The 17,176-nt window shown below is 37.4% G+C and overlaps 1 protein-coding gene across 1 annotated transcript in view; it reads left to right on the plus strand.

Annotated features, from left to right (window-relative positions):
- Window positions 1-16,582, plus strand: part of LOC307061934 (uncharacterized protein C18orf63) — a gene marked incomplete at its 3' end in the record, with an annotated part of 29,964 nt that extends 13,382 nt beyond the window's left edge. Inside the window, exons 7-12 of the mRNA XM_079717307.1 lie at window positions 2,823-2,932; window positions 5,787-5,883; window positions 5,995-6,077; window positions 7,280-7,463; window positions 15,340-16,338; window positions 16,526-16,582. Of these exons, the coding sequence (XP_079573433.1) occupies window positions 2,823-2,932; window positions 5,787-5,883; window positions 5,995-6,077; window positions 7,280-7,463; window positions 15,340-16,338; window positions 16,526-16,582 (1,530 nt within the window). The remainder of the gene's footprint in view (window positions 1-2,822; window positions 2,933-5,786; window positions 5,884-5,994; window positions 6,078-7,279; window positions 7,464-15,339; window positions 16,339-16,525) is intronic.
- Between the last annotated feature and the right edge of the window lie 594 nt (window positions 16,583-17,176).

The raw sequence follows: 17,176 nt of genomic DNA on the forward strand, positions 1-17,176 counted from the left end.
CACACACCGAAAAAATTCACTGTAGGCTTAGAACTACATTAAAGTCCCCAGTTCTGCACTTATTAGCAGTGCCTCTTTGGGCATGTTACTTAATTGCCCTGGATCTCTTGTAAATTGAAGGTAATGATGTTTCACTCATACAATGTTAGGAGGTTAATGGGATAAAGTACATTAAGTGTACATAGTAGAGGTTCATAAAGGATGGCTATTGTTATTACTTCATAAGTAAATTGAGACACAGAGTTTAAGTAATTTGCTGTAGGTCATAAAGGTGAATAGATTCAGGATTTAGATTTTGTCCTTCCACTCTCTTCTTTCTACTACACTACATACTTCCTTCACCTAGCCTTGGGTTCCTTGGCTCAAATTTTTATGTCCCAAAGAGCCTTACAGAAGTACATACCTAATAAGTATTGAGTAAAAAACACAACAACTGAATCGCAGTTTTTTTGGCAATAGAGTATCAAAATAATTGTTATAGGAACTATGTTTCTTTAGGAATTCAGAGAAAAAGGAGATGTCTGAGGGAATTCATATTTGAAACCTTTGGAACTTTGACAAAATTTTCCTCTCTTGAATCAGCTCCTTTTTTGATTTCTCTGAAACTGTTTTGGTATTTTTTCCCCAGAATCTCCTCCATTCATTCATGGCTCATCTTTCTCTTATCACAGTGTAAATGTTGCTTATCACACTGTAAATGGAACCTTTGGGTTCCATTTTCAGCCCTCTTTTCTTCTCCTTCACAGGCTCACCCATTCCAGTGGTGAACCTATACAGTGATACCTCCCAGACATCCTTGTGTAATTTCAGCTTGTCTGTCCTTTCTCTGATACTTTCACATGAATGTCCTAATGGTACTCAGACCCAGTTGTGTGTAAAACTGAATTATTTACTTCTCACCCTCCCCAGCCCCAACTCTGCTCCTCCTTTGAATTTACTCTTTTGGTCACTGGCATCAACAGCCAGTAAGTCACCCAGCCAGAGGCTTCAGGGTCATCTTTGGTTCTTGCTTGCTATATCCAGTCACTCTTCAATAGTCTACCTTTGTCTCTGAAATCTCTTCCTCTCTGTCTTCATTTCCAGTGCTCTAATTTAGACTCCTTTCCTTTGCTTGAACTATTAAAATGGTCTCCATTTTGGCCTTCCTGTTTCCAGCAGTTTTCCTTCTTGTTCTCTAATTTTTCCTCATAGTGTCAGCAGAGTTCTCTTTCTAAAACAGAGGTCCCCAACCTAAATATCTCTAGTATCTCAGTGTTGCCTAGGGAAGATAAAGTCCAAATTCTTTAGGTTGGCATTATAAGGAGGAAGTGATATTTATTGAGTACCTTCTTATGTGGGTTTGCTCACATAAGGACACAAATATTTGTTAAGTAAATAACTTCAGAAAACTCCAAGTTGAGAAAGACCAATATAAACATAGTGCTAGTATCATGGAGATCCCTGCAGCAATTGCCTTGAGTCCCTGAATAGTGTAGAAAATACTCAGAAGGATATAAACTCAAGCTGTGTAAGTAGATGTATGTGAGAGCTCATAAACTTCAAACATTTGGAACTGATACCCACCTTCTCTGAATTCGATTTCAGGTTCTGTTTTCCCTTAAACAATTTATTCATCCACCTGCAGCCAGTCTTTTCTAACAGTCGTAGCCATTCCTGCACTGACCATCTTTTTCTTAACCCACAGCTCAGGCAACTAATCTCTTAAGCACAGACTATCACAGCACCAGATTTATTTCCAGTGTACAGCACAATAGGTATCTCTTCACTCTTGCTGTCCTTTCAACATGACCAGTGCCTATCATCTTCCTCTTCCTACATCCATGGTTGTTTGCTCTGCCCTGCTCCCCATTTCCATTAATCTAATAAATGCAATGGAAATTCAGAGAAGGATAAGTCACTGAATGTGGAGGAGAAGGGTCTAGATTTAGGCCTGTAAGGTTTGTATTGGTAGAACTCAGATAAATCAGAGTGGGGCAATGCTTTAAGCCAGTGCATTGTTAAAATGCTTATGAATTGTCCAGGCAATAAGAAATGGGCCAGGTTAGCTGGAGTTCATTGAAAAGCAGTAGGCAGTAAAGTTAGAATGTTGTTTCCCAAAAGATGGATGATAAGGGCAAATGATTGTGAACCGTTCTCTCTAATCTTAATACAGTGTTCTCTCACCCATTAATACTTTATTTTCCACCTCACTTGAGGTCTGTCTAATCTCTGTCTCACTGTAAGAAAATGCCCCACACTTCCTAAGGTGAGAAAACTGTAAGTGGCAAGTTGTTGGCTGCCTACAGGCTTAAATACCCTACAGACAGGGCACCTGAGGACCAGAGAAAAAAGCATTCCAAGACATGGAAAAGGGATACAAAAGGAGAGTGAGTGTATTGGCTCTGTTCTCTCCCCTCCAAAAGACCAGATAGAGGTGTAACTCCCTAACACATCCTCCAGTTAAAAAAAATTTTTTTTACTTTAGTTAAGATGCTATTCTGACAAAATGTAAATACCTTCCTTTGGACAGAGATTCAACTTCTTATAAATTAACATAATTAAAGAAACTGAAAACCAGTTCAAATAAGTACAAAACACGAGTTTGGGTTTGGAAGATAAGAGGGAAAGCATGAAATATTTGATATACTGTATAGAGGAGAAACAGGGTGAGTGGAAACACTGATTACATTATGTAAAGTGGTTATGTATGATTCAGTGTAATAGCCTTTGAAACTATATAATGCATAACTGACTGTGTAATAAATCTGTGTTGTTTAATGTTTCCTTTTGTTTGCCAAATTCTTTTGAGGACTTATGCATTAAAATCTTATTTCTATTAAAAGCTAAGAGAATTTGATATTTCTCAAAGTATTGTAAAGGATTTTGAAGCTAACAAGAATGATGTTATTGCGGGACATTCGATTTTGAGCAACTGGTGCTATGTTTTGCCAAGGTAAGATTTCAATTTGTAATATCTAGGGTGGGTTCAAGATAGTAGTTGTCTCTTATTTTGCTTCAACATTGATATGTGCAAAAGTATAAACCATTTTTGTGAATTTTTGAAACTGAATTATCACTTTAAAAAGGTGTTGAAACAATATTGTCATACAGAAGCCATCAAATTACTAAAATAATTTTGTTATACATTTACTTTTTTTTTTTTGCTGAACATATATCCAACAAAGCACCTTTACTGAGAATACATAATATATTGAATATATAAAGTACTCTTACAATTCAACAATATACAATTCAATTAAAAAATAATTAAAGATTTAAACAAGTAATTCACAAAAAAGATATATGGGTGGCAAATAAGCACATTAAAAGATGCTCAACATCATTAGCAGTCATTAGGAAAATGCAAATCAAAACCACAATAAGATACTGCTACACACCTACTAGTATAGCCAAAACTAAAAAGCCTGATATAATATTGATGAGAATGTGGAGGAACTGGAAAACTTATATATGATTGGGAAGAATGTAAAATGGTACAACCACTTTGGAAAACAGTTTGGCAGTCTCTTTAAAAGTTAAACATATACCTACCATGCAGTTCAGCCATTCTACTCCTAGGGGTTTACCCAAGAGAAAGGAAAGCATATGTCCATACAAAGATTGACATGTATACACTGATGTGTATAAAATTGATGACTAATAAGAACCTGCTATATAAAAAAATTAATTAAAATTAAATTAAAATTTATCTAAAAAAAAAAGACACAAATGTTCACAGCAGCTTTATTTGTAATAGCCAAAAACTGGAAACAACCAAATGCCCATTAAAAAGTGAATAGGTAAACAAACTGTGGTATATCCACACAATGGAATATTATTTGGCAATAAAAAGGAATGAAATATTGATACCACAACAACATGACTGAAGAATGCAGACCAAAAAATAGTACATATTATATTATTCCATTTATATAAAAATCTAGAAAATGCCAACTAAGGAAGAATTAGAGGGAGGGATTACAAGGACAGTTTGAAGAGTGATGAGTATGTCTACTATTTTGATTGTGGTGATGGTTTCATGGTACATACATAGGTCAAAATGTACCAAGTCGTACAGTTTAAATATATGTAGTTTATTGAGAGTCAATCATACCTCAATAAAACTGTAACCAAAAAACTACCTTATTTCAACTCATTTTTTGTTTTTTTGAGATTATGAAATGTTCTAAAATTGACTGTGGTGGGAGTTCCCTTGTGGCCTAGTGGTTAGGATTCCAGGCTTTCACTGCTTCAGCCCAGATTCAATCCCTGTTGGGGGAACTGAGATTCTGCAAGCCACGTGGCATGGCCAAAAAAGTTTAAAATAAACAAAAATAAAATTGACTGTGGTGATGGTTGCACATATCTGCAAATATACTAAAAACCACTAAATTGTATACTTTAAATGGGTGAATTAATTGTATGGTATGTGAGTTACATCTCAATTAAACTGCTTAAAAAGATCTATCTATTGGGAATTCCCTGGTGGTCCAGTGGTTAGGACTCTGCGCTTCCACTGCAGGGGGCACGGGTTCGATCCCTGGTTGGGGAACTAAGATGCCACATGCCACTGGATGTGGCCAAAAAAATAAAAATATCTATCTACTTTTTTTTTTTAATTTACGTAAGAGTTTAACAAATTTTTTTTTACCTGGAGGAGATACTATAGGCAAGTACATGATTAAAAGTGGGAATGTATATATAGCCTAGAATCTGACAATAACAAGTAGAAACAAGAACTCAAACAGCTCCCCATTCTGGGTCATCAAACAGCTTGAAAAACCTCAAACTGCCATGAAGGGAGAGCATCATTTTACTGTGTATACATTAGTACCTGGGACTATACTGATAAGCCAAAAATGCTACTCTATTTGGTAAACTCTGCTAAACAGACCACATAAACACAGTACACTTTAGAGAGAGAATCTTAAAGTGCATGACTCTAAAGGCCTCTGATATACATTTACATTTTTATTAGACCTAGTATTAAAACAGTAAAATTTCTAGGTATCTCATTACAAAATTACAACTATTATAATATCAATAGAATATTATAAACTTGTACATATAATTAATGATTCATTATCATTTGATATGAGCTGTTTTAAGTTTGTACTGTCTTCAGGGGAAAAAATGACTTATTATTAACATAAATATGACTATTGGCATGAAATTTTAACCTGCTTAGGCAAAAGAACTTTCAAGCAGCATACACACAATGCCTTGGTCATTGAAGCCAAGAAGAGGTACGTAGGGAACAAGATTTGACTCTGATTCATTCAGCTCTTAACAGACTTTTCCCTAAAGTGTAACAATTACCAGGCATACCTCTGTGTGGCAACACTGTATTCATTAGTTTGTGTTTATAACTGGCTTATTGTTTGCATCAGTTCAACTTAGTTTTTTCTAACAATTCTAGTTGTTAAGAATTTAGTACAATGTTAATTTAGAAGTGGGAGCAGGGCTTCCCTGGTGGCGCAGTGGTTGAGAGTCCGCCTGCCGATGCAGGGGACACGGGTTCGTGCCCCGGTCTGGGAAGATCCCACATGCCGCGGAGCGGCTGGGCCCGTGAGCCATGGCCGCTGAGCCTGCGCGTCCGGAGCCTGTGCTCCGCAACGGGAGAGGCCACAACAGTGAGAGGCCCACATACCTCAAAAAAAAAAAAAAAAGAGAAGTGGGAACAAATGAGAGTAGCTTATTACTTATGTGTTGATAGTTGCTAAAATTTTTGAATGCTTTCCAGATCACATAGTTAAACTGTATCCAAGCATTGGCTCATAATACTTCACCACCTCTATCTTTTATAGTATGAAAATGGGACAAATAATAAGTATTCTTCACACCATACCCCCTGACTGTCCTTTTCACTCATATGAAGATTTCCAGATGCACTGGGATGACCTGGTAAGGAATAGAAACATATATTACATTAGTAGCTATTTGATTTTACTTCTTGTAATTTAACCTTAAGTTTAGCTTTCTCAGGAGAATTTCACCTTTGTTCTTAATTTTTAGTATAGCTATAAGCTTCCAGAAAATTGTGGAACTAAAATATACTGCAGCATCTACTTCAAAATGATAGGAAGAAGGATCTTCACGTATCCTTTATATATGCTCTCTGCCCACCTTATGATCCAGGCTTACTCCTGCCCTGATGTCATCATTTTCAACCTTCTCTAAGTTCAAATGAAGCTACTTTCCCTCTACTTCTTTTTATCTGAATAAGTGTTTTTCGTTTTCCTTAGAATTTTGCTATTTTTATTTGAGGATGAGCTTAATAAAAATATTTTTTCCCCTTAAACACTACTGCAACAATTTAGACAGCAGAAGAAACTTTAGAGTAGATAGGAAAGATGTTTACATGATTCCTAGTAGAAAGTAAGAAAATAATTGCAGGCTTCTCCTTAGCCAAGGGCTCCCTCCTGTGGCATGCTGGATATTACTGAAAGGGTAGAATTAAAAGAATTAGTCATTTAATGAAATTTTCTTTTTAAGGTATTTAATTTTACTGTCAAAGTTTAGGGGATTTGAGTTGCACTTAATGCACCCCTTTGATTCAAGAAAATATTTTTCTTAATGTTATTTTTAAAAATCAACATACAAAAAGCACACAGCGCTCAGGTGAAACTCTTCTATCTTAATTAGTACTTATTTCACCATTTCTGTCTCTTTATATTCTGACCAGGGGGAGTTTCCAAATGGAAGAGGGAGGAGCCTAATGTTCTCTTTCTGTATTCTGCATTTCCTAACCCAAATCATAATATACAGCTGAGGTTGACAGGTATCAATTTTTCCCCTTCATTAGGTGCTAAGACATTATTCCAAGTCTTCCGAATATTTTTCATCAGAAAAAGTAACTGCTTTTCTCAAAGAGCTGCTTTCAGAGTTTGAATACAATCTATACATGTTGTTTCTCTGTACTGAATTTTTACTGCTCTTGGAGATGCAGCCTGTTTATTGTTTACTATAAACACTTATTTTTATAATCTATAAAGGTCATAGTATCTTTTTTATAAATCATTTTTTTATAAATCTTAGTTTGCCAGTCTGTGTAGAAAGCCATATAGTAAGGGTACTGTGAGTCATCTTTATTGTGAGTGTTAAAGTTTAAGCAGTTAAGATTCCTGTGAGTAAATGTTCTCTATAGCTTTGGATAACATGGAATAAGCAATATATAAAATAGTTAGGATTTAGTTATGTGCCTTTTTAGCAGTTACTATTTTAAGACCGTTTTACTTCCATTAAAAAATGCTGTCTTCTATCTACAGAAAATGTCCCACTGTTCTTTAACAATGTTCAGATACCCTCTCAGTTGCATCAGAAGTCAGCCCATACAGTTCTTTCCAAGGGTAGATATGGAAAGTGTGTTGAAAAGTTTTCTTTCAGATTTAAAATCTAAACTGCCCCATGTATGTGGATTTCCCATAAAGATGACAACTAAACCGTGCTACTACACACAAGAACTAACTAAGCTGTATCTGCAGGTAAGAGATTCCATATCCTACCAAGTTCTCTAAGACATGCTGTGCACCTTTTGTCTTCAGTGATGGACTACCTACCCACTGTGCTATAAGTCTTTTCTCTCAGTTCAGTGTTTCCCTAATACTATTTGTCATTGTTGTACTTAACCATTTGTTATTGTCATTATTATTATTATTGTATTTAACTTGGTATTATGGTAGTAGTTGTTTACTGTTCTATTTCTTCTAATTTAACATGAGTTCCTAGAGGGCAAAGAGCATATTCATCTTCTTATTCCAAGTTCCTGGTACTTAATAGGTGTTCATTAAATATTTTTTCAAAGAATAAATGAATAAATGATCGTATAGGATAGTTTGGAAACATTTGCCTCATACAAATCCAAGTTTTCTTTGAAATTCTGCCACTTCATTTGAGTCTGATTGATTGAAAAAGCCTTTGAATAATTCCGTTTATAGAAATTGAATTAACTTGGTAGCATTTTCATTGTAAGATGATATGCTAAGTGAAATCTTATTTATGAAAAAAAAGAATAAGTAGCAATTAAGCAATATTGATGAAGAAAATATGATGGCCTATCTTCACACTCAATAGAATAAGATTTCTTTGTCAAAAGGAAACAAAAGGGAAGTTTTTGAAGAACAAGTGGAATTTAAATTTTTCAAAAATGATCTTTCTTTTAAATGACAAATATGTGTGTTTTCATCAAAAGGAAAGACGGAGGTTTGAATAATTTGAACAGTTCGAAATGTAATATGAATTATTTGAATATTTCTGTGTCTCCTGAGTCTCCTTTCTTGACTTATAATACTAGCGATTTAGGCTTTCATGTGGTGTTGACTTGCTATGGCTCAAACACTATGCCTCATGGCATTTTTTCAGCTTTTGCCGCCATACTACTTGTTTCATTCTCTTTATAATCCTCAAGTAAAATTCACCAGAGCCAGTATTTGATAGACCCCTTTTATCTTTTCTAGCCAGGTCACACCATCTGTCACTAGCCAGCCTGTGGATCTGGTATCCTTGGGTTAGGGGCTAACACCTCATATAAATGCTATAAAAACGTAATAGCCAAGATATCAGGTGCTATAAGGCAAGGCCATTTCCTTAGAAGGGAGTGTGCATGGACAAATACCAATTGACATCTTTATGATCTTTATGAATCTTAAAATTTTGCCCTGACATAACATTTTAAAAAGTTTAGTTGTTGGCCAAGTCCAAATCTGAGGAATTTAGAAGATATGTCATTACATCATGCATTTTTATTGAATATATTTTTTGAATACCTTATATTTCCAGCCTACATGTGTTTTGTAAGTGGTGAGTCCAGACAATATATTTGCAAAAATTTGCTTCTTAAATGAAAAATAACACTTATTTGGAAATTCTGTTCTTTATATTGCTTCTGACAATTGGTACATTGACAATAAGAATTTCTCCTCAGTTTTATTGAGTGCCTTCTTTGTGCCTTCTCACTTAATCATCAAAATAGACTCTTGGGGTAAAAAATTGTTTTCTCAGTTTTGCAGAAGAAGAAACTTGAAGCTCACAGCATTCAAGTAATTTAACCAAAGCCACACAGTTAAATACATTGCAAAATTAAAACTGAAACCCAAAGAATGGATTCTTAGTTCTAAAATTGGAAAAAGTTTAGATTTGTGGTTAAGAGCCAGGCTCTAGAGACAGGCTGCCTAGGTTTCAACTCCTTACTACTTGTATAATCTTGGGCAAGTTATTTAATCTCCCTGTGCCTCAGTTTCTCCAGTTGTAAAATGGGGCATAGTAGTAGTGGTAGTAATAGCACTTGTCACAAATTGGGCTCTCTAGGAGGCCTACTCTGAAGTGGAGTCCAGTGCGTGTGATGCTTACTGAGAAGTGCCCTTGGAATCAACACCTACAGACAGCAGGGAAGGAAGAAGAATGGGTAAAGGGAGAAGTCAAAAGCAAAGCAGGTGCCAGATAGCCATGGCCAACCTTCTGAGGAGCACAGTGGCTAAAACGGCCCATCACAGTGGTTCTGCATTGGCCAAAATAGCCAGGCCTTTATACCTCTTCCATCTGTCGTTGGATTTGGGCCACCGGGAGACAGGCAGGTTATAGGGTGAGATGGGTCTCCATAACTGAGGCAGTCTCTGCAGGGGCTGACTGCCAAAGGTGGTTTGCTGACAGTACCCCGGCAGCGGGGGAGCAGCCCTTTCTTGAAGGGGATCTGAGCAGCACATCACCATTTCCTTCCCAGTACTTCATAGGGTTTTTTGTGTTTTGTTTTTGGATTAGATAATCCTATTTGGAACAGTTCCTTGTACTTGAGCTCTCAGTAAATGTTAGTTCCTATTATTGCTACAACCTTTTTAGCTCTAAGATTCATGAAGTACTAAAAAGAATAAATTTAAAAAATGAAAAACAAATTGATCAAACTACTTGATAAAACTCAGCTGACTTAAAAAAGTAAATTAGTAGGAGTGCTTAGCCAAACTAGCTTTTTTTTTTTTAACTTACTGGAATTCTCCAAGATACATAAAAGAAATTACTATAGTATAACGAACTCTTGTATGCCTATCATCTGGCTCCTCCTTGACGGATTTTTGGGGTGGGGGTAAACTGTAGTATTTTAAAACAAATCCAAGATACGCTGTTATTTTAATCTGTAAAGACTTTAGTATGTGTCTTTTTCTGATAAGAGCTTTTTAAAAATATTATGTAACAATAATTCATTAATATCACCTAATACCAGTTCATACTGCAATTCCCTATTTATCTCAAAGATTTATTTTAGAGGTTTCGTTTAAGTCAGAATCCAAGCAAGGTCCACATAATTTGGTTGTTCTATCTCTTAGATCTCTTTTTTTTTTTTTTTTTTTTTTTTTTTTTTTTTTTGCGATACGCGGGCTTCTCACTTTTGTGGCCTCTCCCGTTGCGGAGCCCAGGCTCTGGATGCGCAGGCTCAGCGGCCATGGCTCACGGGCCCAGCCGCTCCGCGGCATGTGGGATCTTCCCAGAACGGGGCACGAACCCGTGTCCCCTGCATCGGCAGGCGGACTCTCAACCACTGCGCCACCAGGGAAGCCCTAGATCTCTTTTATTGAATAACATTCCAAACTCCCCTCCCTTTTATTTATGCCAGTTATTTGCTGGGAAAACTGGATCATTTACCTGGAAAATGTCCCGTATTTTGCATTTGAATGATGGCTTCCTTGTTGTGTCATGTCTTTTAAACTTAACACATTCTTCCAAGCCCCATATTTCCTACAAACCTGTACTTAAATCCTAAGCTTAACTGAATCCTGGTTGGACTTTAATCAAGAAACACTCAGGTGGTGCAAGACACAGAACCAAATTTTAATAGAAAAAAACACATTTGATCCATCATTTTGATCAGTCCTCAAGCTTCCTTTAACAATTTCCTTAATTCTAGGCCTCCATTAGATGTCCATTCATATCTAAATATAAGTTAAAGCTTTTGGTTTCCCTATAATTTTATGTTAATGTACAAAGTTATATAAATTGTATGTAAAGTTCTAGAAGTTAAAAGTCAACTAAGCCACACTGACCCCTGGCAGAATAATGGTAATCATGTGGTAAAGCATATGTTTTTTTGTTAGGTTATGACTTCACAAAACTTTGGTTTGTTGACAATTTAAGTATTTTAAGTTCTGTGAATTACTTATGATTTCATCTGCTGTTTACATTGGCCCTTTTTGTAGTCTTTTTTAAATTTTTGAACGTAAACCTAGAAGAGGTTTCCCCCTTTGGGCTGTTTACTATATTTTAGAAATTGAAAGAAGGAGTAAATAATACATTGACAGGCTAGGGAGCAAAACAAGCTCCTGGAAATTATTTCCACCAGATATATATTCCTGAGAGACAGATGAAGATGAAACTGGGTGTGAATATAAACGTTTCAGATACATATTCTAGATAAGTTTTATATCAAAATACAGGTAATCTATTCTTACATGAATCTGTGTAGAATGAGTTCTTCTTTTGGTATCTCAAGTAGTAGGTATATTGTTTAACAGTTACTACGGTTTATGAAAACCAAGGGTCTAAAAAATGTTCTTTGATTTTCTATAATTGATTTCAACTTAGTTCTTGACCTGTTTTTTCATCAAGTGGAAAAAATTCAATCTAGACATTTTAAGATGATTCAGCCGCTTATGACAAAACATCTTTTTGAGGTAGAATTTCATTCAAATTTAAGAATCATTCTCCCCGTGATAGCATCTACGTACAGGGGAAAGCCTATATAGGGTGAGGGCATTTGGTGTGTTTGCCTCAAATGGTCCACATCAGGAGAATGAATGCCCTAAGCTCTGTTTCCAGACACCTGCAAAGCTGGTGAGTGGACACTTGGGCTTCTGCTAACTCTGCAACTGAAAAACCAAAGGCATTCATAAGTAAACTTTTCAGCAGAAACTACAAAAGTATGGCTTTACCTCACTTCTTTCTTCCAAATATTGTATGAGTGCATCTGACTGGTTGATCCTAAATCACATCCTGAACCCTAGCTGCAAAGGAGAAAATGTTCATTTTAGATTTCCAGGCTCTAGAAGGAGGGTGGAATGGGTATTGAACATCAGTCCACCGTATCCGTCACATCCATCACACAGTCACAGCTGAGTAGTGGAGGGGAGAGGGCAGGCATTAACTTCTTGACTTGCAGTAGTCTGATGTTTCTGGTCTCATGTGGTATCTTGACAAAGATGGTGTACAAGGTGTTCTTCTAGCTCCTTTGTACAGATGGTCTTCAGAAGAACAGCTGTACCCGCTCTTGAATTTCTCTAGAGCTACATGTCAAACCCTGTTATGGGTAGAATTGTGCACCCCTCCCCCCCCCCAAAAAAAATTGACATGATGAAGTCCTAACCAGCAGGACCTCAGGATGTGGCCTTGTTTGAAATAGGGCTGTTACAGAAATGATTATATACTGGCATATGTGGGCCCCTAATCCAATGTGACTGGTGTTCTTATATAAAAGGGAAATTTGGACACAGACTCATTTGCAGGGAGAATGCCATGTGAATATGAAATGGCCATCTCCAGGTCGAGGGAAGAGGCCTAGAACACATCCTTTTCTCATGGCCCCAATTCTGCCAGCACCTTTATTTTGGACTTCTCACCTCCAGAACTTTGAGGCAATACATTTCTGTTGTTTAAGCCACCCAGTTTGTGGTGGCTTTGTTATAGCAGCCCTATCAAACAGTACAAACTCCTTGATGTGTGTGCTTTTTCACTCAGCCTAGCAATCTCCTGGCATTATAAACCATTCCTCAGTTAGCTTCTGCATCACTTCACTCAGCGTCATGAAAGCTGGCTAGGTCCTCTTCTGTGCCCTCTGCAAATTATGAGGAAGTAAAGAGGGGTGTCTTCTTGCCTTCCTGACATGGATAAGACTCCAGCTTGAGAAATCTACAGACAAAAGTGAATCCAGTCACCTACTTTGAGCATCACCCAAACCTTACCCAGGACTTTACTGGGGACTTCCCACTTCTCCCACGAATAGCCATGGTGGGAGAAGGAGCATTGTTCTCTGTGGTGACTTTGTGTTATGTCAACTTGAGTACGCTGTAGGTATGTGTCCTTGAATTCCTTCCTACATCGTTCTGGCTTAGGGTGGCACGTGATTGGGAAGGTGGAGGCGAAGCAAGAGCTACGTTCACACAGAGCAAGTCTGTGTGAGGCCAGGATTGCAACTCAGCCTCATCGGGATAAGCTGTGGCAGCTTGTTGATGTGGAGCAGAAGGTGGGCCATAGCTCCATCTGCCCAGACCACATCTCCTCCTTCAGCTCTCTGAATCCTGGGTCGGGCCTGTATGCATCTCCATTGCCAAGTGCACCAGCCCTTTTGTAGGTCACCTGTACTATGATGTCAGAGGCTTGAAGTTGGGAAGAGACCAACTGCTCTCTGACATTCTACTCCATTTTTCAAGGTGGCTACAAGGTCACCCAGCCACATGCCCTTCTGACCAGTGACAACTCTCCTATTGTAGTATGGGGTCTATGTTCCCTTCCTTTGGGTCTGGGCAGGCCTGTGATAGAAGTGATGCTACATGACTTCCAAGACTAGGTCATTAAAAGAAAAACAGTTTCTGCCTGTCTCTTGGGACACTTGCTATGCCACGTGTGAGGGATCCCAGTCTACATGAAGGGGCTACCTGTAGGTACTCCAAATGACAACCAGTGTCGATCATCACACATGTGAGTGAGGAAGTGATTCCAGCCCCAGAGTCATCTAACCACAACTGCCTGAGAGACTCTTAGCTAAACCATGTCAAATCCCAGAATCAAAAAATCAATAAAATTTTTTTTTAAAATCCCAGAATCATTAAAGATAAAACATAATTATTTTTGTTTAAAGCCACTAAGTTTTGGTATGATTTGCCTAATAAGTAACTGGATCACTCACTCACTTTTCCTCTGCCTGTTCACAACTCTTATCTCTTAAAATTCTGTCCTACTGTCCTCCCAACTATATTCAACAACTGAATCTCCAGTAAGGGAGAGAAAAAACAATTGTTCTGGTTTGAATATTGTTCCAGATAGTTTTTTTAAATTTTATTTCAAGGTGTGAATCTATGTGTTTTTTATGTCAGAGGGTGAGAAAAGAACTCTGTGTTCAGTGTTTCAGGTTATTGTCACATGTCTCTCTTTTACAGACACTAAGACTTAATAGGTATGTATTTTAAAAGGCTATAAGCCCTTCCCAGCAACAGATGAATAGATAAACAAAATGTGGTATATACATACAATGGAATATTATTCAGCCATAAAAATGAATGAAATTCTGACATGTGCTACAACATGGATGAACCTTGAAAAGCTAAATGAAATAAGCCAGACACAAAAAGACAAATACTGTGATTCCACTTACATGGAATACTTAGAGTGGGCAAATTCATAGAGACAGAAAGGAGAATGGTGGTGACCAGAGCTGTGAGAAGAAGGAAACGAGTTATTGCTTAAAGACTATGAAGTTCCTGTTTGGGATAAAGATAAAGTTTTGGAAATAGTGGTGATTACACAACAGAAGTACAGTGGGGAATGTACTTAATGCCACTGAACTGTATGCTTAACAATAGATTAAATGGTATATTTCATGCTTTATATTTTTCTACAACAATTTTTTAAGAAGACTGTGAACACTTGTTTCTCTTTGATGTATCTGACAAGTCAGTTTGACGAGTACTTGCTGAATTGCTTCCAGGTACCAGGCACTCTAGTAGGCAATAAGACTGCAAAATGATTAAGACACAGTCACTGCCCTATACTCAAAATCCTACTTGTTCTGAAAGGCGTAGTGTAGATGCAACCGCCTCCTCCATTAATTTAATTTCTGAGTAAGTGTTTTGTTAGTAACTGTGTGAAAGATTTAAGAATGTGAAGGATGTAAGAATAAGTAACTCATAGTTCCTGCCCTCAGAGAATCTAGTATCTACTTAGGGAGACTGAACATGCACACTAAAAGATAAGAGCATTACCTTGTCCTATTTTTTTGGTGACAAATAAATAGTAACTGATAGAAGATCCTTGGGAAGTTGAGAGGGAAAAATGGAGAGAAGAGGGAAAGACATTCTGAGGGAGACAGCAGAACAAGCACGTTTGGAGGACGATGGTAGCAGCTAAGGGTATAGTTTTTATAGTTGATTTATATACAATTTAGAATATAACTTCATCTTAAAATATTATCTTGAAAGGATGGTATCTAACGAAGGATACAAATCATAAGGCTCACTAAGGCTCATTGTTTTTTGTTTTTCTTTACCTGTTCTATGTATTGTCGTGTTACTTTTTATCCTTATTTTGATGATGTCTTATATCTTATCTCTTTTCCATTAAGGACATTATTACATTTTCTAAATTTCCTAATCTTTATCCTTTCAGGAAAACAAAGTCAAGGCGCCTAATCTAACCACTAAACAAAAGTTCAGGTCCTCTCTGGCTCAGGCCCCTTCCACAAGACCCGTCCAGGCTCAAAGTATTCCACTTCATTCAGTAGCCATGGACCACAAGGTGGAGCTTTCGGTCAGCCAGCCAAAGCCCTATGTGTCCTCAACTCTGCACCTCCAGCCAGAATCTGTTCAGAGCAGAAAGAAATCCCTGCCTGACAAGGCAGGACAAGTACATCTGGAAGTACCAAAGCTCAACAGAGGAAGTACTCAAGTTCAAGACACAGATTTTAGCTCCCAACATAATATTGCCCCTAAATTCATACCAGTTTTCAAAAATCGACAATTACAGATGAACAAAAATATCTTAGAACCTGACAACCTGAAAAGAAAACATGTTGTTACAGAATCCAAGTTGCTTTCACTTAAAACTAGTGTGATCCAGGATGATAAACTGAATTTAGATCCAGCTATTAAAAAAAGATCTAATCGCAGAATTCAGTTGAAGACTCCTAGATCTCTGCAAGAAAAAAACACTGAGTCCTTTGAAAATATGACAGAAAATCCCCCTTCTAGTGGAAAATTATCAGTCATGAGTTTAAGTGAAATTAAGCAACTATCTAATAGTTCAGTATTTCAGATGTCAAATAACAAGTTAGGTGTAATAAAAAGTGCTGTTGACTTCCAAGTGAATGAAAGAGAAAATTTGACAAGGAAATACATAACACAAATTTTAGGGAAAGGCCACGAGTCACTAAAAGTGAAAAGACCACCACACATTTTTGAATCAGACACAGAAACGGAAGATTCCCAACTGCTGCAGCAACAATCAGTTGATCAAACTAAAGAAGCTGATGTAAGTGACCGTGGATTAATAGTAAGCAGAACAGCCCACAAGTCTAAAAGGAGATTATGTCAGGACTCTTCAGAAACTTCAAAGAAGCCTCACTCCAATACTATACATTATGGACAATCCAGTTCTTCTAAGAACCAGGTAAAAAACCTAAAAACAATTTTAATCTGGGGATATTGACCATGTGATAGACCTTTAAAACCCCTAAATAAAGATTTAAATGATTTGCCCAAGATCATCTAGAAACATTAAGAAACAGAGTGTCTAACACAACTGCAAGTATATACAGTTAATTTATAACAAAATGTGATTCTTCATCTGGTTACAGATACATAACTTGGACAAATCAAAACGTAAGAAATCTCTCATCATTCCTAAAGCTTAGGACATGGATGTGAAAGAAGGAAATATCCACCAGGTAACTTAGGTGATATCTTCTGATTGATTGATTGATTATTATTTGGCTGCGTTGGGTCTTCGTTGCTGCATGCAGGCTTTCTCTAGTTGCGGTGAGCGGGGGCTACTTTTTGTTGCGGTGCGCGAGCTTCTCATTGCGGTGGCTTCTCTTATTGCGGAGCATGGGCTCTAGGTGAGCAGGCTTAAGTAGTTGTTGCGTGCGGGCTCCGTAGTTGTGGCTCGCGGGCTCTAGAGCGCAGGCTCAGTAGTTGTGGCTCGTGTGCTTAGTTGCTCCACCGCATGTGGGATCTTCCCAGACAAGGGATCAAACCCTTGTCCCCTGCATTGGCAGGTGTATTCTTAAACACTGCGCCACCAGGAAAGTCCCTGATTTATTTTTTATTAACACAATTGGAATTACCAAGTTTAGGGATCCCCGATCTCATGTACCAAAGGAGCTACTTTTAATTCCTTGAAGCCTTAAAATCAGCAAGGAAATAGTAAATGGTGGGGACACTACAGTCCTTGACTAAGGACTGTACACAGCAACTGTAATGTGTTGTAAAGGCCCCTGAAGAAGGAT

The sequence above is a fragment of the Hyperoodon ampullatus genome, assembly GCF_949752795.1.
Source record: "Hyperoodon ampullatus genome assembly, chromosome: 13".
In the NCBI taxonomy this organism is placed as follows: Eukaryota; Metazoa; Chordata; class Mammalia; order Artiodactyla; family Ziphiidae; genus Hyperoodon; species Hyperoodon ampullatus.